Genomic DNA, 24,777 nt, shown 5'->3' with positions numbered 1-24,777 from the left:
CTTCTAAGAAATTTATACCTAAAAAAGCATTAACTTACTGCAAACACCATGAAGTACTGCAAACACCATGAAGTACTGGAACATTCCTAGGACATCAGAGAATGCTGTGGGGGTGTGGGTTGGACAGGTGTATAATCCTCCATGAATGTCCATGGATTTCACTCCAACCTCTGAACTTCCCCCCAAAAGTTCCCAAGAACTCAAGAACTGTGGAAGACATTTCTGAAAAACACCACCATCACTTATCTCCCTTCAGTACTTCCAGCCTCTTTCCCTCTTCCAAACAGAACAGCAGAGTGGGGTAAAACAGAGCTTGGAATCTCCACCACCACAGCTAAATACACCCAAAAACAGAACTCAATTTTTTATTTTTGCTTTACATTTCCAAGCAGCTCCCATTTGATACCATGGTAAACTGAATGGTTAATGAAATTATTTGCTCTCTTTAACTTAACGTTTACATCAATAAGCATTCAAATACAGAGTTTTAAATTAACTACTGCAACAACAATATTGATGCTTCTATTAAAGACTAAAAAGAAGAGCTCAACCCAAAGGCATTACTAAGTAGTTCAGTATTTTGCAGTTTGCCTAATCAAACAATTTTGGCTTAGCAGAACATTCACAAAAAAAAAAAAAAATCAAAATAAGAGAAAACTGACTTCTGTTTCCAGTTCAACTGCTGACTGACACGTTTCAAGGAAGCTTTTCCTTTTCCAACAGTCTTCTGCCTAGACAAGGGGGATTATGCTTGCTTACCACAGAGAAAGCTGAGATTTGAGAAGCATAAAGTGCTGCAGAGAAAGAAATACAGGTGCTGAGTAGTACTACTCCACAGAAAAAGAAAGAAAACTGGTTATTTTAAACAAGAAGTTTATTTAAACAACAAGACGTTTTACTTGAAGGGAAAACTATCTAGGATTTTTTTTTCCTTTTTTTTTTTAAAGAGTAATTTACCCCTACTTAGACAGAGATTGCTCTACATGTAACAGCTACGTACAAAAAAGTTATAAAATTGCCCTTGGTTTTACAATGATAAAAGAAAAACATTGAAATTATCCAATCAAACAAGGTATGCAAGGTTTTTGTTTTTGAACAGTGAGAGCAAAATAACTTACTGGAATATAAAGATAACTCGGCTTATTCTGTGATTCTGTAAAAGTAGAAGGAGCATGCCACTATGGGAGAGAGGGGCATTTTCACAGAACCAGTTTGTTTTCCCACCCCATCTCCATTAAATGTTGATCAAAACATACCATTGGCCATTTAGTTAAAAAAAAAATATGCATTATGTCTGTGCACATCACCAGAGACTTTATGTACAATAAAAGGAATAAGAAAAAAAATCAGAGAGAAGAGAGAAAACTATACTGCAGTAGTCAGGATGTGGCTGAACCAAGTCTCATTTTCTAATTGTGAAGTGTCGCCTGTGGGAGCACAGTTCTGGAGAGGAAAGTAGCAGGTTCTTTTTTGTGTGTTTGTTTTAGTAAACTCCTCCTGTTTGCTGCTGGAACACATCAATTGTATCTTCATCCTCCATTTCCAACTACAGCAGAAAAAAGAAAAAAGGGCTTTCAACTCTTCTTGTATCTCTGCAGCAGCCTGGGTTGTTCTTACAGTTCCTGACTTTATGTTTACTTTTTATGCAATTTAACCAGAGAAGCCCCACTCCCCTCCACCACCACCCCTTTGTACATTTAACAGAACTCACTAACTCAAAAGCAAAGAAACTGCACAGGAAAAAAAAGCCAATTGATAACTGTTGACCTAGAATGAATTCTAGTACTAACTTCAGGGTACACTGTGTGACTCCTAAGAAACAGATTTATAATATTTATGTTGCCTGCTTTGCCACTGCACCTTTGTTCTCCTATTTACTCCCTTGGTTTACCTTAGAACATTGCCACAGTTCCAGCTGGCTGCTGCTGCTCAAATGGCTACAGCACTGGGGAACCAGACTGGAATTAAGGCCTCTGCCCAACCAGGCAGTAAAACCAAGGATCAGCAAGCACAAAAAAATTAAAAACACTTTGTATGTAACCACGTAACAATGGTCAGTGAAGAACAGCAATACTTCATTAATATAACTCTCTTTTTTCACCCTAATTTTTACAGTTGATATTCCTGAGATGTTAAGGGCACCTACTGACAAAATCTTACCAAAACTGGAGGTGCTACTGTAACTAATGCAAGTTATATTTCTAAATAGACTCAACTGCTGCTCAGGAAATCAAGCTGGTCTATGCCATTTACCACAGCTATAAAAAGACTGATCCTGAGCTTCAGCATAACATGGATGGAAAGAAAAATCATCCTGTTGCCTCAATTATCACTACTGCAAATTAAAAAGTTGCATACATTGGGGCCACAAGAGGCACAATCTTTGAGGCAACAGCTTGGAAAATTCAGAACTAAAAGCTGAAGTCCATTATTTCACTACAAGCAGTTCTGAACAGCAGATAAAACCATCACTTGTCCAAGCTGATTAAACACAGCTCCGTGGAGCAGGACAGAAAAATGCTCCAGAGCCACAAGGAACCATTCTGTTCCTGGAATTACCTTCATTCAAACACAGCCCAAACTTCACTGTATTCATTAATTCAGTGCTGCTGAAACAGCTTCAGATTACACACAACAGAAAATTACTTCTGTATTACAAATGCAAGCTTGCAAAGAGGATCTCTCTGATAACATCCTGGCAAGCTTTTATATAAAAAATAAAGCCATCGCTTCAAGAAAAACTCAATTCTTAACTTACCATCCTTATCTCAGAGCCATGAATCAATAAAGCAGAAGTTCTACAGGACTCACCATCTGTACACTGTACTTGGTTTTTCTGTTTTATTATTACAGTGATACAGATTTATTATTCAAAACACTAAATAAAGTCCTGGACTCCATTGCTAATTATCCTAAACTAGTTACACCAAAATAATGGTTAAAACATCCAGTTCTACACACATTTACATAACTATTTGATAGGAAACAGAAAAATCAACTCCTGCAGCAAATCTGAAGCAGTTCTTTAGCCTTGCTTGTGCTGTTTACCTGTGCAGGTGTGTCTGTTTCATTAATTGGCTGCCCATCGAACCGGAATCTGATTTGCCTCATTGACAACCCCTGCACAAAGAGAAGCAACACAAAGGGAAATAAATCTGGTGTAAAAGGACTCAGTAGTTTACTCTTGAACTTGTTACTGAATTGCAGCACCATCACTAAAAGCCACCAGAGATTCTGTCCTTCCCTCATGCCCTGACTTTCAGGCATTTCACTCCAAATCCCTGCAATCTGTTTTGTATTAAACACTGCATTGTGTCCAACAACTCAGGAGAAGCAACAGTGCCCCCACTGATGAGTTAAAATAAAGCCATTTCTGCTACACCCCAAAGGCCAGCAGGTTTATTGTGCTTCTGAGTAAGTCACTTAAAAACTAGGAGCAACACTCGAGGTAACAAATGTCCAACAGTGACACTCAACACTCCTTTTTGATCTTCTCCCAAAACAAAGGTATTCTAAAGATATTTTTTCCACAAATGCAACAACAAAATTAGTCTGCAGCAGCAAAGAATAAGCAATGGGAACTTTTTGACCTCCAATTCCTATTATGAAGAAATAAATGCATCAAAAGTTTTGCCTTGCACAGATGGAAAAAATAAAGGAATTTTCTACTTCCACAAATTAGCTGGTATTTTGGATAAGCATTTCTACCACACAACACTCATTTTGCTGACCTCTTCTATCCCTAGAAGAGTATCTCTCATTCACACCTGAGCCAACAGACTGAAAAATGTAACTTGGAAGTAACAACCAACCTCCCCTGCTGATAACATCAGCTCCAAAATCACCAGTGAATTTTACAAGGTATTTTACAGCACCCCACATTCTTCCAAGGCAGGTCAGTGACATTTGGAGATACAAACTTCCTTTGCAGTTCTATCCATGCTCTCCAGAGTATCTAAATATCCAAGAGCCCAAGCTGGTTTTGAAGCCAATCCAATGGATTGCAGGGTCATGCTTTGGCACCTCTGAGTTAGAGGAGCAGCCTTCATTCAGCCTGACACAGATGTCACACACAACAGAAAACAATGTAGTAATTATTTCTGAGGAGTAATTTGTCAGGAAAAATATTTTTTTAAATAAATGTGAGTAAATTTTTTTATTAACTTTACACTTCATAGCAAAAAGCTTCTCCTGCATGACCAAGACACTGCAGTGTTCACTGAGAACAAAATCTGGTCTAAGAAAGGTGTGTGGCTCAGTCTCATGGCAGAAACACATTTCTGCACTGCAACATTTGCTTTGAGCCCTTTTCTCTGACATTTGTTTTAAGAAATATGTATTTCCTATTCCCAGAGTGTTGGCTTTTTCCAGGTTCATGACAACTTTAGGAGCTAAATAAATGTTAGCTGAAAAAATACTGAAAAACTGTCCTTTGGTGGGCTTAGTGTCCACAAAACATGAGGCATGGTCCATAGGTGATTTTTTCACCACTTAAATAATCACAAATAGTCTTGGTCTTCTCAACACATCACTCAAGTTTAGTTACTTCCATTTTAGATCTACTACACACAACACATGATTATCATCCTTCAAAGCTGCTAAGTTCTCTACCACCTATCCAAAATGAAATCTAAAGTCCACAGTGTAAGGATTTAAGCTGGGGTGTGCCTAGTTAGGTAAATAAATACATAAATAAAATCTAATTTGTAGAGACAGGCAGAACAAATGCTTTTAAGCAAAATTTCAGAAGTAAGCACCTAAAGACAAATCTACATCCACAAAAAAAATTCTTTGGATGCTTAATAGCATAAAATTGAGATCAGAAAAAATGTCTCCCATTCTCAAGATTTACTGATTTTTTTTTTCCTCCAATTGACACCTGGGGGGGGTTTCTGCTGGCTTTGGTTTTGGTATGCAGAGTAAACATTTTGGCAATCCAAGACAATTTGGAATCTTACTTTTGCCTGTTTCAAAGTAACTACGAATGAATGATACTTTTAAAATTTTACATGCCAGGACTTGATAGACGAATAACCAATCCCCAAATTCCCCAAAAGACAGATATAGCTGCACTCTATGACTGGAAAAAGCAACATAGTGATTTGCAAAATATAACGAGTTTGTATGACTGAGGTAGGGAAAAAACCTCACAGCTTCCAACATTCACAGATTTCTCCACAGAACACTCATATTCACATGTTCAGCAAGAGCTCATTTTTCCTGTCTTTACTTTTATTCTGTTGTGGCACAGGATAAACTGAAGAGGTTTTACTACTTTCTATGTGAACCACAGGGTTTTTTTCTTGGTGATGAAATAGCTGTATCAATATCTTATACTGACTTTATTGTATGCAATAGTATTTTTGAATATTTATCTTTTAAAAAATTAAAAATTCAGAAATTCTGAACACTTTTGTAGAGCTAAAAGTTTTTAAAGGCAGACTAAAAAAATATTGTGGATAACAGACAAAATTTCCCTGATCAGGAGCTTCAGAAGGAAGAGTTCCACAGCTCTGCTCAAACAGGTGTTTTTAAACCTTGCAATAGCTGCCTGCAGCCTCACAGAGTGGCTGCAGCTGCCACCACATCAGCAAATACATGGGTTGTGTTTGTCTCTCAGAAGATTCATTTGTCAACCAGGGCACAAGAGAAAAAACAAAGCTCATCATTAGGTGTACAAGCTCCTTCTCAAGGTACCTTCTCATCTCAGTACAATTAAGCTAATAAATCAGGAGTCAGTGACCAGTCCAAGAAGTTACTCAGAGCTATAAAAATCCCTGATTATCAATTAACTCCCTCATCCCAAACCCACCCTTTCCACACTAGTTCTGAGCAGCAGAGCAGCCCTTACCTCCCAGAAGCCTCCACCTATAAATGCAGATTTCAAAGATGACAACAGATCTTTATTTCACCCGTTTCCTGTCACAACCCTCTCAGTCCACCCTGTAACAGACCCGAAGGACAATACACTTCCCACAGCACAATCAGTTTCTGTTCAACCTCTATCATTTCGCATATTTACTTAAGTTTTAAGACTTTAACTGTCTTCCTCTATCCCTGTGGAGAGCAGCTCTCCCCCAGACACGGTTCTCCTGAGATCATACCTGTCGTTCACAATAGGCTTTCATTAGTTTACTAAGTGGTGTGTGCCTCTTAATCTTAAACTGCACCACAGACCCATCTTGCCCTGCCACCTTCAGATTAATGTGGTCATTGTTTTCAGTCTTCACTCCTTCCTGTAGAGGAAATAAAAGAAGAAAACATAACCAACACTTTTTAAAAAAGGTATGAAACAAGAAGTTAACATTTTACCCAAGTGCAACAGGTTATTAAAAAGGAGGAAATAAAGATATTAAAGCTGTTTACTGACACTTGAAACCTTGAATCAGGGAATAAAGGTCAGGACTTTTCAGTTGAAAATGTAAAGGAAAAGAAGCCACATACAAAAAAAATATCTGGTATTAGCTGTCATTTTGCAGACTGGAAATTTAGCAATGACGAATTTACCAAGGCAGGTACTCAAAACAGATTTTAAAAAAAAAAGTTATTTTTATCAAAAGCACAACAATATGCAACACCAGTGTTCCCACTGGAAGGAATTAAGTTACCTAAGTTACCTATGTTATAACTATGATCCGTTATAGCTGATTTGTGTTATAACTGTGATCCCAACCAGCAGCAAGGCTCTTTCTCTCTGCATCTTAAACTTTTTCCTACCGTTTGACGTCCTCATTAAAAAAAAAAAAACCAAAACTTTCCAGATACTTTAAAGGGCTATATTTGAAACGGTGATAAAACCAGAAGTGGGCCAAGTCTTCTCCTTCAGAAAACATTTTAAAAAAACTCCACATCAAGCAGGCCGACCCTCTCGGAGCGGAAAACTGCGGAGGATCAACTCGCAGCTCGGTCCCTCGTGTTGTGGCCGGGGCTGAGCGCAGCGGGCCGGGCTCGGGGCTGCTCCGCTCCGGGGGTGCCCAGCGCCCCCAGTCCAGCTTTGTTTTCCCTCTTTTCTGCGAGCCGGGTCCCGCCATGTGTCAGCCCGCGCGGCACCGCGCCCTCCGCCACTTCGAACTCGGTTTATAAATTGTGTGGGGGAGAAAAAAAAAAAAAAAGGAAGGAAGGAAGGAGAGGTAAAGGGAGGGAAAAAAAAAGGCGCAAAAAAAAAAAAAAAAAGGTGGGGAAAAAAAAAGCAGTCAACCCCCCGGCGGCGGCCTCTGTTAATTCCTGCCGTGCGGAGCGGAGCCCCCGCAGCCCCCCCAGCCCCCAGCGCAACCAGAAGCGGCACAAAGGGGCCGGAGCCGTGAGGGGACCGTGAGGGCAGCGGCTGCCGAGGAGGCCGGCGGGGATGCTGCGGCCGCGGAGGAGGAGGAGGAGGAGGAAGGCAGCAAAAACCGCCTCCAGACCTGCCTCTCTCCCCGCGGAGGGCGGGAAGGCGGCCCGCGTTCGCTCCCCCTCTCCCCGGGGATCCCCCGCCCGCCCCGGGAGCCGCGGCCTCGGCCCCCCCCAGCCGCGCAGGAAAATGGCGCGCAAAGGCGGCGCGGGGGCTGCGGGCCGGAGCCGCCGCCTGAGGGGCCGAGCGCGGCGGCGGGAGCTGCGGAGCGCGCCGGCCTCACCTTGGGCTTCTCGTCGGCCATGGCGAGTCGGCGATGTGGGGGCGGCTCGGAGCGCGCACAAAGGGGGGGCAGAGCCGGCCGAGCGCGGCGGAGAGAGGGAGAGAGAGGGACACAGAGAGAGGGGAAGGCGGGGGGGGCCCGGGAGCGCGCACGCACAGCCGCGGGGCCGCGCCTTGCCCCGTGCGCGCGCGCGCCCGCCGCGCTCTCCCCTCCCCCCCGGGCGCGTTCCCGCCGCCCATTGGGCCCCGGCGCGCGGGGAGGGGGCGGAGGCAGGGCCGGGCGGGGGGGGCGAGGCGGGAGGGAGGAGGAAGGGGGGGCGGAGGGAGCGCGCGCGCGCCCCGCGGCCGTTACATAACGCGGCGGCGGCGGGAGGGGAAGGGCGCGCGCCCGCGACCGCGCTGCGTGCGCGCTGCGTGCGCGCGCTCCCGCCCCGCCCCGCGCGGCGGGTATTGTCCTTCGCAAAATGGCCGCCGGGCCGCCCTCAGCGCCCCGCACCGCGCCTCACACCGCGCCCTTCCCCAACACAACCTCCCCATGCCATTCGCAGCATCCTTAGTCCCCTCGAATCTTAAATCTCCTCGAAGCCGCCGGGCCGCCTGCCACAGGCCCCCTCACTGCCCCTCGGTTCCTCACACGGTGTTCTTTGAACACACCTTCCGTGAGCACCCCCGGCCCCATCGAACGGGCAGCCCAGGGAGGTGGTGGAGTCCCTGTCCCTGGCGGTGTTCAGGGGAAGAGTGGATGTGGCACTCAGTGCCATGCTCTGCCTGACAGGGTGGTGTTGGGCACAGGTTAAACTCGCTGATCTCAGAGGCCTTTTCCGACCTCACTGATCCTGTGGTTCTGTGATCTCCCGCGTCTCTGCCTCATCAAATCTCTCCCTCCTGCTTGTGCCCCTCCCTGTGCTATGGAGGAACTGATAGAGTGGCAGCCGCCCCCAACACCCTGGGCTGTCCCTGTGAGGGGTGTTGTCCTGGGAGAGATGCCATGTCCGTGAGGGAACCAAGCACCTGCAGCACCCCAACAATTACACTACATAAATTACATAAATCAGAGGATATACCACCAATTATGTGATTTCTTAACATTTATCCCAATGGAAGAGAGGAGGAAATTTGCAATAACTCCAGAGATTTCACAGATTCACACAAAATGGTTTTTGTGCCTTTTTTCATCAGTGTTCATCACTTGCCACCATCATTTGTCAAATACTTCTCTACATCACATAGATGGAAAAGAATCCCCACGACAATGATCCCTGTCGATCCCCCATGGATGGATTTTCCAGGTGGGCATCACTCTGCTGCTCTGTGTGGGAACCCTCTGGGTCGTGACACCAAGGTGGCCGTGTGGTCACACACCCCCTGCTCCTGGCAGGACAAAACTTTCTGCACCATTTCAGAGATGTTCCTTGTCCAGAATAAACTGCTGATGCAGGGAAATATTGACTGAAGGGACACTTCACTTAGGGGCAGAGCTGCAGGCTTGCTTTTCACTGTCAGTTCTGGTTCTTCTCCTCTGCCTTTGTCATGTTACTTCACATTCTGGCTCCCTCCTTTTCCTCAAACCAAGACATTTCTGAGCACAGATTGGATTTTTACTGCAATTTTCTGGAAATTGTAGAAGAGTAACACCCACTGGGCAGAGGGAGCTGAAGCCAAAGTCCCCAGTTGAGAAGATGGCACAGCCACGGCCCTACCTGAGGCAGGAGGATGGCCCAGGCAGCCACCTGAGCTTCCACAAAACGTGAGCAGTGAAGTCTTTTACCATCCATTGTAGTCCAAAACTTAGCCTGAAATTTCATAGAGCCTTTTCATTTTCATATTTTACTCCTCCTGAAGAGTCTTAATGAGTCAGTTTTGAAAAAAATCCCAGGCACTGAAGTGTTTAGTTTGACCCAAGAAGGCAATAGATGCTGTTCCAAATTGTGACTGCAACTCAAACAGATCCTCCTTTGAGTTCTGCTTTCCACTCCTACCTGTGTCAATTTACTTGATTTATTTACTTGATCATCAAAAGATCAATCAGTTGATCCTGCCTGTTTTCTCTGTGTTTAATTACTCATTTTTTCTATTATTTTTCTAAGGTACTGGGAGGTGAGAAGCACCCTAGCTGTGGCAGACCATGTGCTTCTACCCAAATCCCCCTTCATGTGTGATGCCTCAGGCTCCTATGATCTCCTTTCTGCTTTCATCTGAGCTCTGAAAAGCAATGGGCAACTTGGTTTGGGCCTTCTCCAGTCCATCATCATCACTAAGAAGTAGAACTACTAGAAAGAACAAGGAAACAAAGCACCCTAATACCCACCCTTCTATCTCATCCATGGCTTTTTAAAGCAAAACTCCGAAGCCATCGGGTATTTCCCAGAACAAAAGATGGGTTTTGATTCCCAATGGACATTAAGTTCTATTTTTAGAGATGATGTAACATCACAGAGAAGTGTGAGGAAGGGCATCATCAGGCTTGGTGGTCCTGTTGTTTATTGTTCTTTTCACTCCTTCCCCCTCCCTCCTTGAAGATCCCTGTGCTGCAGGTCCAGGAGGAGGATTTTTTGGGGAGGTGGGATGAACCTGGCCAAGGCCTGAGCGTGGCATGAAAGAACTGAAGGCAGGAATGGTGTCAAGTGAGACACACATTAAGGCAGCATCACAAATAGAACAAATGTGCTAAAAAGGACAGGAAAATAGAATTTATGAGAACATATGGGAGTTAGACGTGCTCAGAAAGACTGAACACGGCTTCAGCTGCACCAGCACTGGTCTCACTACCAATCACACAGATCCCAAATCACAGAGCAGGTTTCTACAAACCTCATCTCTGTGTGGCTTTTCTTTTTACATAGCAACAGAGGAAACTCTGAGAAACTGAGAATAATCAGTGCTAAAATCTGCAAAGGAACTGGCCAGACAGCAGCACTGGTAGTGAGCAGTGGGGACCTACAAAGGCCCCACTCCTGCAAGGTCCAGGCTGCAGCAGAGGGAGCAAAGCAAAGCTCTGTGTCCCTCCGAGCTCCTCCTCTTCAATGCACCAAGCGGAAGGGAAGTGAATGGGGAAGCGTCACACTGAGAATTCCTGAGAAATTCCATCTCTGGGGGAAAAAAAAATCCACGTGTTGTTTCTTAAAATATTTCCATGCTTTGTTCCATTCTTGTACTGCAGTTTTATAAGGAAGAAATTTAGATTTTGCAGTGCTCTTTGGTTTAATTCTGCACCCTCTGATGAAGAGGGCAGGGAACACAGGCATTCCATATATATGTCCTTCATGCTGGGATTTTAAAACATTAAGTTTTTGGACAACAAAGCAGCTACAGGCAGAAGGTGTGTGCTCCTGCACATCAGCAAGCATTAGTCTACAAAAAGAACTCCAGCCCCTTTAGAACTGGGTGTTGTTTTGCACTGAGTCCAAGACAGGAACAGAAAGCAAACAGTAATTTGGAGTGTGTTGGGTTACTGGATCAGACCTTGCAGGTCTGAGCACTTTACTCAGCCTTTGCTCTTCATGAATTCTGTCTTAGCCCTAGAATAGAAAATACCTTTTGCCTACAGCTCTGCCTGTGCTGTGCCTACTCTGTTCATGATGCTGATCATTCCCTCTGTTCCTCAAATAGCTTCCAAACCTCCTATTTCACAAGGTAGTAATTTCTATCCTCATCAGACCATTTTTTTTTCTTTTTCTCCTGACTGTAAACCACACAATTTCTCTTTGCTTTCCTTGCTGGACCCACTGCCTGTACTCCAAAGCCTTTCTGAGCAATGTGAAGCTCCACGCTGACATGGAAATTCCCAATTCTGCTCAATTATATGGACTGGAGAGGGACAGAAGCCTCCTTGAGTGGTGAGCAGGAAGGTTTTCCTTCTAGATATGAGCAGAGCTCCAGCCAGTGTTCAAGAGGACTAAAAAAGAGTCAAGATTTCATTCTAAAACTCACCTTTCCCAAGATGACTTCCCCAGGAATCATCCATTTAAGAACAACAGATACTGCGGATATGAAAAACCTCTGACACTTTTAGGGAGTGAGCAGAGTGGACGCTGTGTGCCAAGAGACAGCAGGAGAAGATCAAAGAGTTCCAACTTTCAGTGTCTCTTTACACAGATGGACCTGGGAGCAGCAGAGGACACCGTCCCACTCCTACATCCACCTCCTACACGGTGGATCCCTACCCAGTGTTACATGGATATTCTAAATAGATTCTGCCACTCACAAGAAACTGCTGCAGTTATAGAAGCATCACCTTGGCCTTGAGGAACACTGGCAGAAGGCCTCATACTCCTGGGTTTTCAGATACATGATTTTGATTTGCATCAAGAGCCTTTTAGTGATGTGTGGAATGGTATTTTGGATCTAGGAATGCCCACTAACATCCTCAGAAGTCTGCAGCACAGAGCAGCACCATTGTGTAAGACAGTAGGTGAATCTGACTTTGTACAGCAGGGATTCAAATACAGGCACATCCTCAAATAATAAAACACAGACCCTTACCCACGATAAATGGTGAGGGGTTTGAAATTGATGAGTCTTCAGTTTCTCAAGCAGCTTTATGAGTATTTAATTTATTCTACCTGCAAAAATTCATTTTTCTCAAGCAGCTTTATGAGTATTTAATTTGTTCTACCTGCAGAAATTCATTCCTTCTGACCTGAACAGACACCACTTCCTTTTCTCAGCATGGCTGGTTACATGACATGTTCTTCCCAGAGATAACTGCTGGCTTTATTTTTATTGGAAATGATGGATGCATCAGCTGATAAGTAAAAAAGGGTAATTTAGCTATGGAGTGTTGCAGCATTTGTCATACAAAGACAGCAAATGATTTACATTATCTGGAAAAGTTAATTTTTAGTGAGTGTCCGGGGAAGGCACCAGCTTAAGAGAGACTGGTTCCAGCTGTGACACCAACAAAGCAGCACTGCTAATATTTGTCTTAAAAACTATATTGCTGAAGAACTTGGTTACTGGTTAGCACAGGCAAAAAGTGAGGAGTACACAGAAGTGGGAAGGAGAGGAAGGGGGTGCCATTAGTGTTTTATCACATCAGGTTATTGAGTTGAATACCATGGGATCTGAGCTCCCAGGTTAGCAGAAAGGTGAAGCGCCTCCAGCAGCCTCAGGAGGCATCTCTGCCCAGTGTCCAGGGGATACCGACCCCCTCCTGGACCCTGCGGGACTGAGGCACAGCAGCAGTTCTGCTGCGATCCTGCTTCATTACAGTCCTTCCCCAACCTGCACACTACTCACCAGTCAAAGCACATCATTTGATTCATCAGCTTTATCAATGCCCAAGAGCTCCAGAGAGCGTCACTTGCAACATCCCAGAGGCTGCTCTACCTGCATGTGTTTGATATGCATAAAGAAATAGGAGACACTGGTTGTTACCCAGCAATCAGTCAATGAGGTGAGCATGAAAACAACTCTGTGCGAGTGACTGTGCTGTGCACTTGAACAGAGATCACACAGGATGTGGGGTCTCTCTCACTGGAGACATTCCAAAACTGGTTGGACACAACCCAGTGCCAGGTGCTCTGGGATGAGCCTGCTGGAGCAGGGAGTTTGGACCTGAGTTTGTGCTGCTTCTAGCTTGACTCATTTGGTGAATCTGTGAACGCTGACTGACCAACTACATCACTGCACTCCAAACCAAGGGCCAGCAATGCTCCCACGCAGCACTGAATCTGTCCCGACAAGAAAATGAGGCAGATTGTGACGGGGTGGTATCCATCCATCCATCTATCCATCCATCCCTCCATCCATCCCCCACAGCCCGCTCGGCGCAGTCCCCGCCCCAGCCCTCAGGGCCGGCGGCCCGGGCGGGGCGGAGCTGAGCCCGTCCCGCCCCGGCGGGGCCTCGGGAACGGGCGGCGCTTCCGGGGCGAGCGGTGCTGCCTGCGCCGAGCCGGCGGAGACCCGCGGTCCGTCCCGGTCCGTCCCCGTCCCCGGGCGGCGGCTCCGCCGGGGCAGCAGCGGCCGGGCCGGGCGCGGGGCTCGGGGCGCGCAGGCGGCGGCGCGGGCAGCCCGGAGGGGCCTCGGAGCCGCGGCGGGCGGGAGCGGGGGCAGCGCGGCCGCCGCCATGGACGAAGGGGACGCGGAGCCGCCGCTCGTGGTGCGGGACGGGCGGGCGGGGCAGGGCCGGGGGTGAGGGGCCGTGGGCGGGACGGGGCCGCGGCGCCGCTGACGGACACCGTCCCCCCACAGGTGGTGCCCGGCGCGGACTCGTCGTCCCGGCAGCTCTGCTTCGCCTGGGGCCCCGCGGAGGTGCTGGTGTGCGAGACCCTCTTCGGCCGCGCTGGTGGGTCCCGCTCCCGGTGCCCGTCCCGCTCCCGGTGCCCGTCCCGCTCCCGGTGCCCGTCCCGATGCTGGGCTGAGGGCAGGGCGGGCGCTGCTGCCCCCGCGCTGACGGACTCTGTTGCAGGTACCGAGGATGGAGCGCCGAGCTCCTCCCGCGTCTTCGTGGTCCGCAGAGATCAGGACATTTACATCCAGACCCTGCGGAAACTCTTCAACGAGTCGCACGGGATTTTCATGGGGCTGCAGCGGAGCGAGGAGGAGCTGGCGGGGAAGTCGCGGAAGGCGCAGTGAGTGCATGGGGAGGGTGGGAGGCACCCGCTGCCCATTCCCCAGCCGGGGCCAGCACCGAGGGCTGACAGACGCCTCCGGTGAGGCAAGAGCCGGTGGCCAGGCTGCTTATACCAGCTCTGCAATCAGCAGCGGGGCGGATAGAATGAGCATTTTGGGGGAATTTTAACAAATCAAGGCTCGGATCCTTCCAATAATCGTGCTGTTAGAGTGTGGCACAGTATCACGGATTCCAGCTGGATCCACCCTGGTACTGCGAGCTGCTGCTGCCGAGGCTTCAGGGGACATAAAACTAAAACTCCAACAGCTCCCTCCAACCAGTCTTTTTGTGTTTGGCAGATTGGTTCAAGTGAGTAAAAACTACCGGTCAGTGATAAGAGCCTGCATGGAGGACATGCACCAGGCAGCAGGTGAGTTTGTTCTCTTATTGCAGTAAAAAGAAACACCAGTTGCAATTATGACAGTAGGAGTGTAGTGATAACTCATTACAACCACTGTACAATAGCATGTGTAGGTTTCAGTAATTACCAAGACTCAGTTTCCATGCTGGAGATTTCCAAGTTGGTTTGTACATCTGGTCAGGGACTGTTTTGTTTCCCCAATATATTTTAACTGATTTTCTGGGGGCTTGCAGCCTTTTTGTATCTCATGTGGCAGATACATGGAAAGCTACCAAAGCTTAGAAGGGACTGTCACAGGTAAATATGTTTGACTTTCCTTATTTTTCCCTCAGTTTCGACCCGAGACCCTGCCCTGCAAGGCCAGTACAGCACTCAGGTAATCTGCAGTCCTGTCAGGTTGAATGTGGATTCACCAGGCCACCACTGTGGCATGAGGCACCTCAGATTTAACTCTGCCTTGTATATGACATGCAGTTCACAACCAAGAATAAATTGAAATAAATAGTTAATTCCTGTACATCTAAAACAATAACTATGCCCAACACCTCAATTCACTGCCACACCATGAACAGATTTGCTGTTGTAGATGTGATGTTTTCTTGTCATCCCAAAGCTGACAAGAAAAGTTTCAGAGTTGCTGTGTGGTGTTTCACCCCTCAAACTCTCAGGTTCCAATCAGCTCCATCTGAGCCTCGTAGCAGCCTCTGGGTGCTCCTGGTGAGCTCTCAGATCCGTGGCAGTGTTCTGGGAGGAGCAGGGTGCTCACACCAGTTTGGTCCTATCAACTGCAGTGATGTTGCTTCATTGGCTGTTCTTTCTTTGTTTGATGTTTATATTGAGTCTTAAAAGTGCAGAGAGGCTGAAAATAAGACCCCTTAGTTTGCTCCCTGGTGACAGGTTATTGCTGCATTTCATTACACAGTGTCAGTGCTTTCTGACCAAAGAAAAGTGTGAAATTTTGGCCTGTGTCTTTTAATTTTTATCTCTGAAGTGTCAGTATGATATTTCTCTGTAAGAACTGATTGCTGTGGACAGCAGATGCTTTTGTGTGGTTAAAAAACCCAGCTGGAATAATGACTAGCTCTGAAACTTGGCTCTGCTTTCCTTCAGGTTTCCATTCTGTCTGCAATGGAGCTGATCTGGAACCTGTGTGAGATTCTGTTTGTTGAAGCAGCTACAGGTGAGCTGTGAACTTTCTTGGTGTAAAGACTGGAGGGTTTATTCTTTGCATATTTATTTGTTTAAAATGTATATCATATTCATTGTGTCATAGTTTCATGTTTCAGAGATATGGAGAGTGTCTATAAGCCTTTTAATACCTCTTCTGCCTCAGTTAATTGCCTTCTTTATATTGAATTATGGCAAGCTATTCAATTTGCCTTCTACTTTTCTCCCTGACTGTGATTTAAATTGTTTCTTTGTCAGAATGGTTATGAAGAGGAGGGATATCAAAAGTTGTTGCCAGTCTGTTTTATGTATAAGCTTAAACATGTCTTTAAGCATTACATGTGTTGGTGCCAGTTAACATTTACACAGCTCTGATACAATTCCCTTAACTTTAGGTTGCCATTTTTGAAGTCAGTCTGTTTACATTGGCATTTTAAAGTAGGAAATATTTTTTGAAGGAAATCATTATGCAAACAAATGTGCTACTTACACAGTCCCAGAATTCAGGAGAGATTCACAAACTATAGATTACTTAATCTAAATTAATCACCTACTGACAAATTTCTTCCTCATATTCAGTTAGTAATAATGAAATTATGCTAAAATAAACAGAATAATATTCTGTTTGTCTCTTGGCATTGCAAGATTTTTTGATCTGGATCGCTCTTTATTTCATCAAATTTGGGTTTTCTACTGGACCATGTTGCCACAGGAAAGCCTGTAAGAGGCTGGGTACTCCCAGGGCCTCTCTGCTTAAGGGACTTTGTAATTTGGGGGTGGCAGGTAGAAATTCAGTGATGTCAGACTGTTCTGAAATGTGTGGGAGCAGTTTGGGAGCAGACACGGGGGCTGACGAGGGCGATGTGTGTTCACAGCGGGGCCGCTGCTGCTGCGCCTGCTGGACTGGGTGCGGCTGCACGTGTGCGACGTGGACAGCATGGTCCGGGAAGTGCTGAGCAGTGAGAGCCCCTCCAAACACAAGCTCTTCTGGAACGTGGTGAGTATCACCCCCTGGAGGATTCTTCAACAAAAGGAACTCGTGTCTGTGCTTTCCTTCCTCCTCCCTGCTGGACATGAAGCTCATTGCCTGTGCAGGCTTTGGGATGAAGCCGTTCTCATTCCCATCCTCATCCTTCATGACCCACTGAGGGCAAGCATTACACTGTTACTTGAATTAGCAGTGCCTACAGTTCAAACACTTTACCTCCACTTCCCGTGCCTGAATCACAGGTTCAAATGCCCCTCTGATCCCTTTCCTGGGTGTTCCATAACCGTGCCCAGTGTGGGGCTCATGGTTTTTGCAGGTGGATGTGTTTGTGCTCCAAGGCCGGATGGACGAAGCGCGGCACCTGCTCTCCAAGGAAGCCAGTGCCAATCCCACATCCATGAACATGTACAGAATCTTGGATGACTTGATGAAGAAGATGCCTGTGCCCAGTGTATGTAAAAAGTGTTTTTTCATGTAGTTTGTTGGGAAAAGCCACTCGGTTGTGTCCCCTGTGACAGTTTGTTTCCCTTTAGAACATGTCAGTCTTACTCATTTACAGGAACAATATTTGTGTTCTTGAATTGCCCAAAGACCCAACAATTCAGATAAAAGTCTGTTAGGTGACAAATCAACATAGAAGGATGACAGGCAGCTTCATGTATAGCTTTTTAACAGGAGTGACTGTGAGTTTGGCCCAAGAACCTGGTGTGATTTGACTTGGTGTTTCCTCTATTCCCTGTATTCCTGTATTCCCTCTGTTCAGCTTAGCAACACGCAGACACTGACAGAGCTGGAGCTGAAGTGGCAGCACTGGCATGAGGAATGTCAGCGGTATCTACAGGATGGAACTTTTGCTTCCAATCCCCACATGGAGTCCATCTGCAAGGTGTGTTTCTGCTGGGAACAAAGGAGACTTTGGACTAAAGTATTGAATCCATCCTTGTGGATTTCAGGAGCCTGGTGTAGCCATAAGTAACTTTAGTGTATCTGCTCTCCTCTGTCGATGGTTTGGCAGTCTGGGCAGATGGTTTCTCTTCCTGTTGAAGGCCCTAAGGTTGATTTGGAAACTGGGCTGTGAGAACTATCTCTGTTATGTAATTCTGAATAAATCCTCACCCTTGCAGAACAGCAGTAATGCCTCTGGAGAGGCGGAGTGCAGCTGTGTCCATGGCTGAGCCTGCAGCATTCCTGCTGTGTCTCTGTCCCCTTAGATCCTGCTGGGGGACGAGGATGCCATTTTGGAGAAGAAGGAGCTCATGACCACGTGGTATCACTTCCTGGTCACCCGGCTCCTGTATTCCCACCCCACGGTGAAGCCCATGGAGCTGCGCTTCTATGCACAGGTAGGACACACAGTTATCTCATATTCTCCACTCTTTCAAGCACACAAGGGTTACTACACTGACAGAAAAACTTAGGGAAAAGTCTTACAGCAACCACCTGCCTGTAAGGTGTTGTCTGGAGCTTTTAAAAGGACTGGGAGAGTGATAAAGTTGACAGATAATTATTGAAGACCCACTTTTCAGTGTCATAACATTGCCAATCTTGTTCCTACAAATTTTTTTCCCGGTTCCCTTATGCTAAAATGACAAAAATTCCATTCTGTTAATGTGTACAGCCTCTATGATCTGTTATTTCCCATAAAATAACTGCAACATCCAAACAAATGTCTTGCTTCTGCATTTATCATGTCTTGTCATCTCATTCCACAGTCGAGTATGGACTTGTTCCTGGGTGGAGAGAGCAGCCCTGAGCCTCTAGACATGATTTTAATGGCAGCCTTTGAATTTGAGATGCATCAAGTGATCAAGGAATGCAGGTTGAGTTTTAAGGTTTTTGATTCTCTAGTTCTACAGTATTGCTTCTTGGGGTGGGGGTATGGGTACAGAACCCTGATCATCCTTGCAAAGAATTTAGCTAAAAACTGTGAAACTGGCAGCAATTAAAAGCATTCCATTAGGTCTTGGACATTGCAGCCAGACCTTGGACTGTAACAGAGCTGTGTGTCGGTAAGAAACGTCTCTGGAAAACCTGACACAGTCCCTGGCAGTGTTAGGCTTAGTTTTTTTCTTTTGCTTCAAACACAGCATTGTCCTGAGCAACTGGTGGTTTGTGGCTCATCTGACTGACCTGTTGGATCACTGCAAACTCCTGCAGTCTCACAATCTCTAGTAAGTATTTATGTGCATTATTTGAATAAAGCTGACTAAAATAGCCCAGAAGAAAACAAACAAACAAAAAAACCCAACAACATGCTGCAGAATTTGACCGTACTTGTGAAGTAAAGTCATCAGATTTTCCAGTGAGATGCAAATAATAATAATAATATTTGCTCTCTTTCTCCCAGTTTTGGTTCAAATATGCGTGAGTTCCTCCTGCTGGAGTATGCCTCAGGACTCTTCTCCCATCACAGGTACCAACTTTTGTTTTATTACTCATAGGACAGACTCAGACTGAGGCAGCCAAAACAAATACCTGCATGTTCACAAAGTAAAAGGGCAAACCTTAGAGCAGCCATTGTTAGAATTTCAGCAGAAGTGTCCCTAAGGGGTTGTGCAAGGTTGGCACATTTCCCGTCCTGAATGGAGACAAAAGCTGTCTGTAGCTTTTCACACCTCGTGACTTGGGCACAGCCACTCCTGCCACTGTGCAGAGTGCCTTGCACTGAAGTTCTTGTGAGCTGCACATATTCCAAAGTTGTGGCATTCCACAGTTGTTTTACAGAGAACAGAAGTAGAGGTAGAAAGCAGAGGTAGAAAGGAAAAGCCATTTCAGGACTGAACACAAAGTTAATCAGAGCTAACAGTTATTTATGCAGGCTCGGACTCTCCTTGGGGTTTTCCTGCTGTGCTCATTGAAGGTTTCTGGGTTGGAATGATGGTGATCTCTCCCCTGTCTCAGCCTGTGGCAGCTGGGGGTGGATTACTTTGACCACTGCCCGCAGTACGGCCGGGTGTACCTGGAGCTGCACATCGAGCGCATCCCGCTCAGCACGGAGCAGAAGGCCCTCAAGGTGCTGCGGATCTGTGAGCAGAGGCAGATGCACGAACAAGGTGCTGCATTTTCAGTCTCACTGTCCTGCAGGGCTCCAGCTGATGTGACACTAACTGTGCCCTCCTTTGCCGTGTTTCCCCCCAGTGCGCAGCGTCTGTAAGATCATGGCCATGAAGGCTCTGCGGAACAACCGCCTGGGCTCTGCCCTGTCCTGGAGCATCCGAGCCAAGGACGCCGCCTTTGCCACGCTCATCTCGGACCGGTGAGGCTGAGCCAGCAGCTCCAGCCTGGGGCACAGGGGGAAAGGGCTGCTGGCTCACAGGCCAGGAAAGCTCCCACTGCTGCAGGTGGGGCCAGGCACTTTCTTCTGGGCCAGAAAACAACACCCCCGGGTGCTCTCCCCTGCAGGACCCCAGCTGTGCCTTCTCTATGGTGTTTTCCTTCCTGACATGTAGAGACAAAACAGATTGGCTTTATCTGAGAGTCCAACCCCCTTAGACATGGCTTGAAAAAAACATTTCTTTTAACAACTTCTGTCCCCTGCCCTTCACTTGCTGTGACGGAGCTGTTTGATGGGCTGGGCAGAGACCCAGGGGGCTGATTTAGGTGGAGGATAGTCCCTACCTGTGCTTTATTCAGCAGATTATTTATAATCAAGTTCACTACACAACCTCCAAACAAGTCAGTGGGAGTCACTTAAGCCACAGTTTCTACTAAAAATCACACTGTTTCTACTAAAAATTTGCATCAAGGAGTGGTTTTATCATGTCCTGGCTTTGTATTAGCCTCTCAAAATTCCTGACCTTGGCTGGGGTGGGAGCTTGTTATCACTGGTTATCAAAGTGAGGACAACAGCGATACCTGGCTCAGGCCTCAGCAAAAGCTCTGGCAACTCTTCATGCTTTGTCATCTCCAACAATCCATGTTGTGGGGGTTTTGCTAATTGGAAATAGTCAGAGACCAGTCTCTGCACAGTTAAGAGTATAATTTTGAAATTACGCTCTGGGTAGGTGGCCAGGCAGCACTCTTGTCTTCAACACTGGGAAAAGGAGTGGTAAGAGATTGCTAGTCTGAGGTTTGGAGGGTTTTTTGTTTGTTTTTTGAGGGAGTGGGAATCATTACATTTCCTTCAACAGAAGGATGAAAATAAAAATCACAGGAAGCAGCTCTGCAGAAGGCAGCACAATGGAGGCTGTGACAAAACAGATGAAAAGCTTTTAGCATTGTTTTTGTTCTTGCTGCCTATCAACTTTTTTACACAGCAGAAAAGCAGAGCTTTTCTAATGACCTGGGAGTGTTATTTATGCACCCACCAACCTCAGCTTTCTGCCTGCCTTCCTTCACTTCTTTTAAAAAATAGATCTCAACTACCACAGAATGCAGAAGAATCAATGAAGGGTCTTAATGTACATTACACCAGTTCCTTGGCCACTTCCAGGGAATGTCTGACATCTTCTGAAACCCTTGGGGAGGTTGATAAAGATGGAACTGAGCTGTACAGTCCAGTTTTCTGGGGAGGGATTAGGAGGTGCAGAGTGGGTGTGGATGATGTCCTCCCCTCTAAGCTTTCCCTGTGTTCCACTTTCTCCCCAGGTTCCTTAAGGACTATTGTGAAAGGGGCTGTTTCTCTGACCTGGACCTCATTGACAATCTGGGCCCGTCCATGCTGCTCAGTGACCGGCTCACGTTCCTCGGTGAGAGCTGCCCACAGTGTCCATAGTGGTTTATTGTGGAGAACTCAGTGGAATCACTTGGATTTATGCTTTCTTCCATCTGGTACCTCCTGGTTTAGTGATGAGGGGAATGCAAATGGTGAATGTGGTTTGGGATGCAGCTTGGACCAGGGTTGGCCTTTACCACTGCCCTCACACCAGGTTCCTGCTCTGCTCTGAGCAGGACAGGCCCTAGTTCTGACCCTCTGAACTTCTCCTTCCTTCCTCGTCCAGACTGTATCACTACCTTGAGAGGCTCTGAAATACCAACAAATGCCACCTTAGGGGGTTCATTGGAAGAGTAGTCCACTGGTTTAAGTTACCTTGACCCTGTTACAGTTTTACCAAGTTCTCCAGAGTCTCTGGTGTGTGGGTTCAGTGTGCCAGTCAAGCTCACTGGAACGAGAGCCCTGCATCTCCCCTCTCACTGAGCACTTGTGCCAAGAGACAGCGAGGGCCTCAGCTCATTTGCTTCAGGTACCACAGCTTCCTTCTCCTGCCTGGCACAAGGCAGGCTGTGGTAGCCTGCCCCTCTGCCTGCAGCTGCTCGTGGCCTTTGATTCATGGAGCAAAACAGGAAACTGATTCCTCTGATGCTGTGAGTCAGGAATCTCAATTGCAGAATCTGGTAGGAATTTGGAATAGCTGTCAGCATTGGACCAACTCCCCTCTGCCTGATGCCACCCTTACAGGGAGGGTGAGCATGAGTTTTATCTGTTACCACTTGGTCCAGCTTGCAAAACTGGAACTGAACTTCCTTCATTAAGCTTATCCTAAGTTAGGTCTAGATGCTAAATATGATTTATCAAATTGGTAATCCCTCAGCTCTGCATGCCCAGCACTGTCTGGTAACTGTCAGTCCCAGAGAAGCCATTTCCCTTTCTGCTCCTTCCAAACAATCCTGAAAGGCCTGAAAATATTTCTGCCTGTTTATCCCTTGGGGTGTTTAGAACATGAGGTGTGCCTTTGCTGGACAACTTTCCCATATCTCTGCCTTGAGCTCAAGCATTCGTCAAGGCAGTTTAGTGGATACAGAATGAACCCCACTTCCATCCTCAGACACTTCTCTCATGCTGGATATTGATCTTACCACTATTTCTTAGCAAGTGCAGAACTTTCCCTATTAACAGTGATTCCAGTTTCTGTGTAACCAACCAAGGGAGACAGTGCAGCCTTTCTGCCCTCCTGATACTGCTGTGACCTCAAAAAGGACATTCAAAAAGGACATTCAAAAAGGACATTCTGTTCTCTCTGCTCCCTGATCCACTGGGGCCTTGCTCCCCTGCAGACCCTCAGCACGAGGCAGCTGTAGCACTGACCAGGCTGCTGCAAACCCTGCAGCTCACCCAGAACAGCAGCAGGGTTTGTCCCCTTCCTTCCTGCACCAGATTCCCAGTCCCGCAGGCAGGGCTGCCTTGGGCTGGTTTGGTTGGGGGTGGTTGTGCCGCGGGCTCTGTGGGAGCAGAGGGCTGTCCCAGGGCCCAGCAGCCGCTGATGCCCGGCTGTCCCCCCCGGCAGGGAAGTACCGGGAGTTCCACCGGCTCTACGGGGAGCAGCGGTTCGCGGAGGCGGCGCGGCTGCTGCTGACGCTGATGACGGCTCACATCGCCCCCTGCTCCTTCTGGATGACGCTGCTCACGGACGCGCTGCCGCTGCTGGAGCAGAAGGAGGTGAGGTCCTGCTCACACCGACATGGCCCGCCAGGGGCCTCTTCTTTCCTCACAAGGGAGCTCAAAGTGGTGACCCCTTTTTCCTGCTCCTGCCAGGACCTTTCCATGGCAGTTCCAAGTGTCCCAGCAGAGGGAACACACAGGGACCCAAGAAGGGATAAATCGACTCTTGCCTTGGTTCCCTGCTGCTACAACAGCAGTGGAATTCATCTGCACTGGCAATCTTAGCACACACTGCATCCAGCTCCTTTGGGTGCTTGGCTTGAAGAGTGTTCCAGTGCTTTCTTCTAAGCACAGTTTTTCCTTTAAGATCCATAAAGAAAAGGACAATTCAGCAGTTACAGACTCAGAGCAGCCACTCTGACTTCACAGCTGACCCTGCTAGGTGCAGGAGGTGGCACTAGAGACCTCTTAAGGTCACATCCAGCCTGAATTACCCTTGGAACCTGTGATTTCAGGGTCAGAATGGATCTGTTGGAGTACAAAAGCATTCTCTTCCTTTCAACTGCATTATCTTCTCAGCCTGTGTGATGTCTTTAAACTTGGTTGTCAGTAAATACTTTGATTTCCACAGGTCATATTTTCAGCAGAGCAGACTTACGAGTTGATGCGATGCCTGGAAGACCTGACAGCAGGAAATCCAGATAAGAAGAAATTCCAGGTAGTCCCAGTTCTGGTAACAACTGGATAATGAATCGAGGGGGGCCGTGGGAAGGGTCAGGGAGGGAAACTCTGCATTTATATTCCTAGTGAGGGCATAAGAGAGGGACAGCCCAAGTCCCAGAGATTGGTACAGTGGGTTCAGGGCAGTCAAATGAAGCAACAAGAGAATTCTTGAATACAAGAAGTATTCACAAACCCAGTGCAGGAGTGCTCCTACTCCTTGTGTTCTGATGTTTGCACTGGACCATGATACTTTTCCAGGATAAGTAACTGCACATTACCTGGGCAATGCAGAGCTGAGATACTGCAATCCAGCAGCTCTGGCTCTGAGCATTCCAGGCACAGAACAGGGAAGCATTTCCTGTACATGCAAAGCCCTGCAGCATCCAGGGCATGAAAAGGCTTGGCTGTGCTGTCTTGGGTTGAGCTATTGAGTAGGAAATGCAGCTTTTGCTCTTCTCAGGAGGTCCTTGTAAAAGGTCACCTCTCACTGACCTGCATCTTTACTTTCCAAACCCCAAGACAGACCCAGTCTGTCACCAGCTCATCAGTGTGTGCAGTCCCCTAACCCAGGCTCTGCTCCCTTCCAGGACGATGACATTGAAACAACCAAAGTGGAAATGCTGAGACTTGCTCTTGCTCGGAACCTCGCACGGGTCATCGTCAAAGAAGGCACCGTGGAAGGGTCTTGAAGACTGCAGGGTGTTCCTCTTCCTCTGGGGCTTGCTGTACATAAACTGACTTTTTCTAAGAATAAATGTTTTCTTTTGCAGATTGCTTGGTCATTTGTTCTTGTCTTCCAAAAACAACTTTACATAGGCTTATTTTACCTTTTATGAAGGAGCTGCATCAAAACGTTACGGCTGCTTGTTCCAGCTTGGCCTGGCAGTCCTCCCCTGGTGATGTGAGCCTCACTACAGCTTTTCCTTGGATTTTATGTTTTCTTTGCCTCCAACACCCAGAACTGAAATGATGGCCACCTCTAAAACCAGTAGGG

General features: G+C 46.9%; 2 protein-coding genes across 4 annotated transcripts; one reads left to right on the top strand and one right to left on the bottom strand.

Moving 5' to 3' along the window:
• Positions 1–856: 856 nt before the first annotated feature.
• Positions 857–7,831, bottom strand: SUMO2 (small ubiquitin like modifier 2). Its single transcript, XM_063408996.1, has 4 exons — positions 7,614–7,831; positions 6,105–6,236; positions 3,049–3,120; positions 857–1,546 (listed from the first exon to the last, which is right to left on the bottom strand). The coding sequence occupies exons 1-4, from the start codon at positions 7,632–7,634 to the stop codon at positions 1,484–1,486; spliced, it is 288 nt and encodes a 95-aa protein (XP_063265066.1). The 5' UTR covers positions 7,635–7,831; the 3' UTR covers positions 857–1,483.
• Positions 7,832–13,285: 5,454 nt separating this feature from the next.
• On the top strand, positions 13,286–24,554 carry NUP85 (nucleoporin 85). Of its 3 annotated transcripts, none has more exons than XM_063408987.1 (19): positions 13,286–13,531; positions 13,805–13,898; positions 14,022–14,184; positions 14,525–14,595; positions 14,919–14,962; positions 15,697–15,766; positions 16,629–16,750; positions 17,058–17,192; positions 17,505–17,627; positions 17,953–18,084; positions 18,454–18,560; positions 18,829–18,912; positions 19,089–19,154; positions 19,643–19,794; positions 19,880–19,997; positions 21,329–21,429; positions 22,966–23,117; positions 23,692–23,778; positions 24,371–24,554. In XM_063408987.1, the coding sequence occupies exons 1-19, from the start codon at positions 13,301–13,303 to the stop codon at positions 24,470–24,472; spliced, it is 2,154 nt and encodes a 717-aa protein (XP_063265057.1). In that variant the 5' UTR covers positions 13,286–13,300; the 3' UTR covers positions 24,473–24,554. The 3 variants fall into 3 exon arrangements, with proteins under 3 accessions (XP_063265057.1, XP_063265059.1, XP_063265058.1); XM_063408989.1 differs by lacking the exon at positions 13,286–13,531 and adding an exon at positions 13,557–13,712; XM_063408988.1 differs by lacking the exon at positions 13,286–13,531 and adding an exon at positions 13,557–13,712 and having other exon boundaries at positions 13,805–14,184.
• Positions 24,555–24,777: the final 223 nt, after the last annotated feature.

The sequence above is a fragment of the Prinia subflava genome, chromosome 12, assembly GCF_021018805.1.
Source record: "Prinia subflava isolate CZ2003 ecotype Zambia chromosome 12, Cam_Psub_1.2, whole genome shotgun sequence".
NCBI classification, from domain to species: Eukaryota; Metazoa; Chordata; class Aves; order Passeriformes; family Cisticolidae; genus Prinia; species Prinia subflava.
This window is presented reverse-complemented; position numbering and strand designations above follow the sequence as displayed.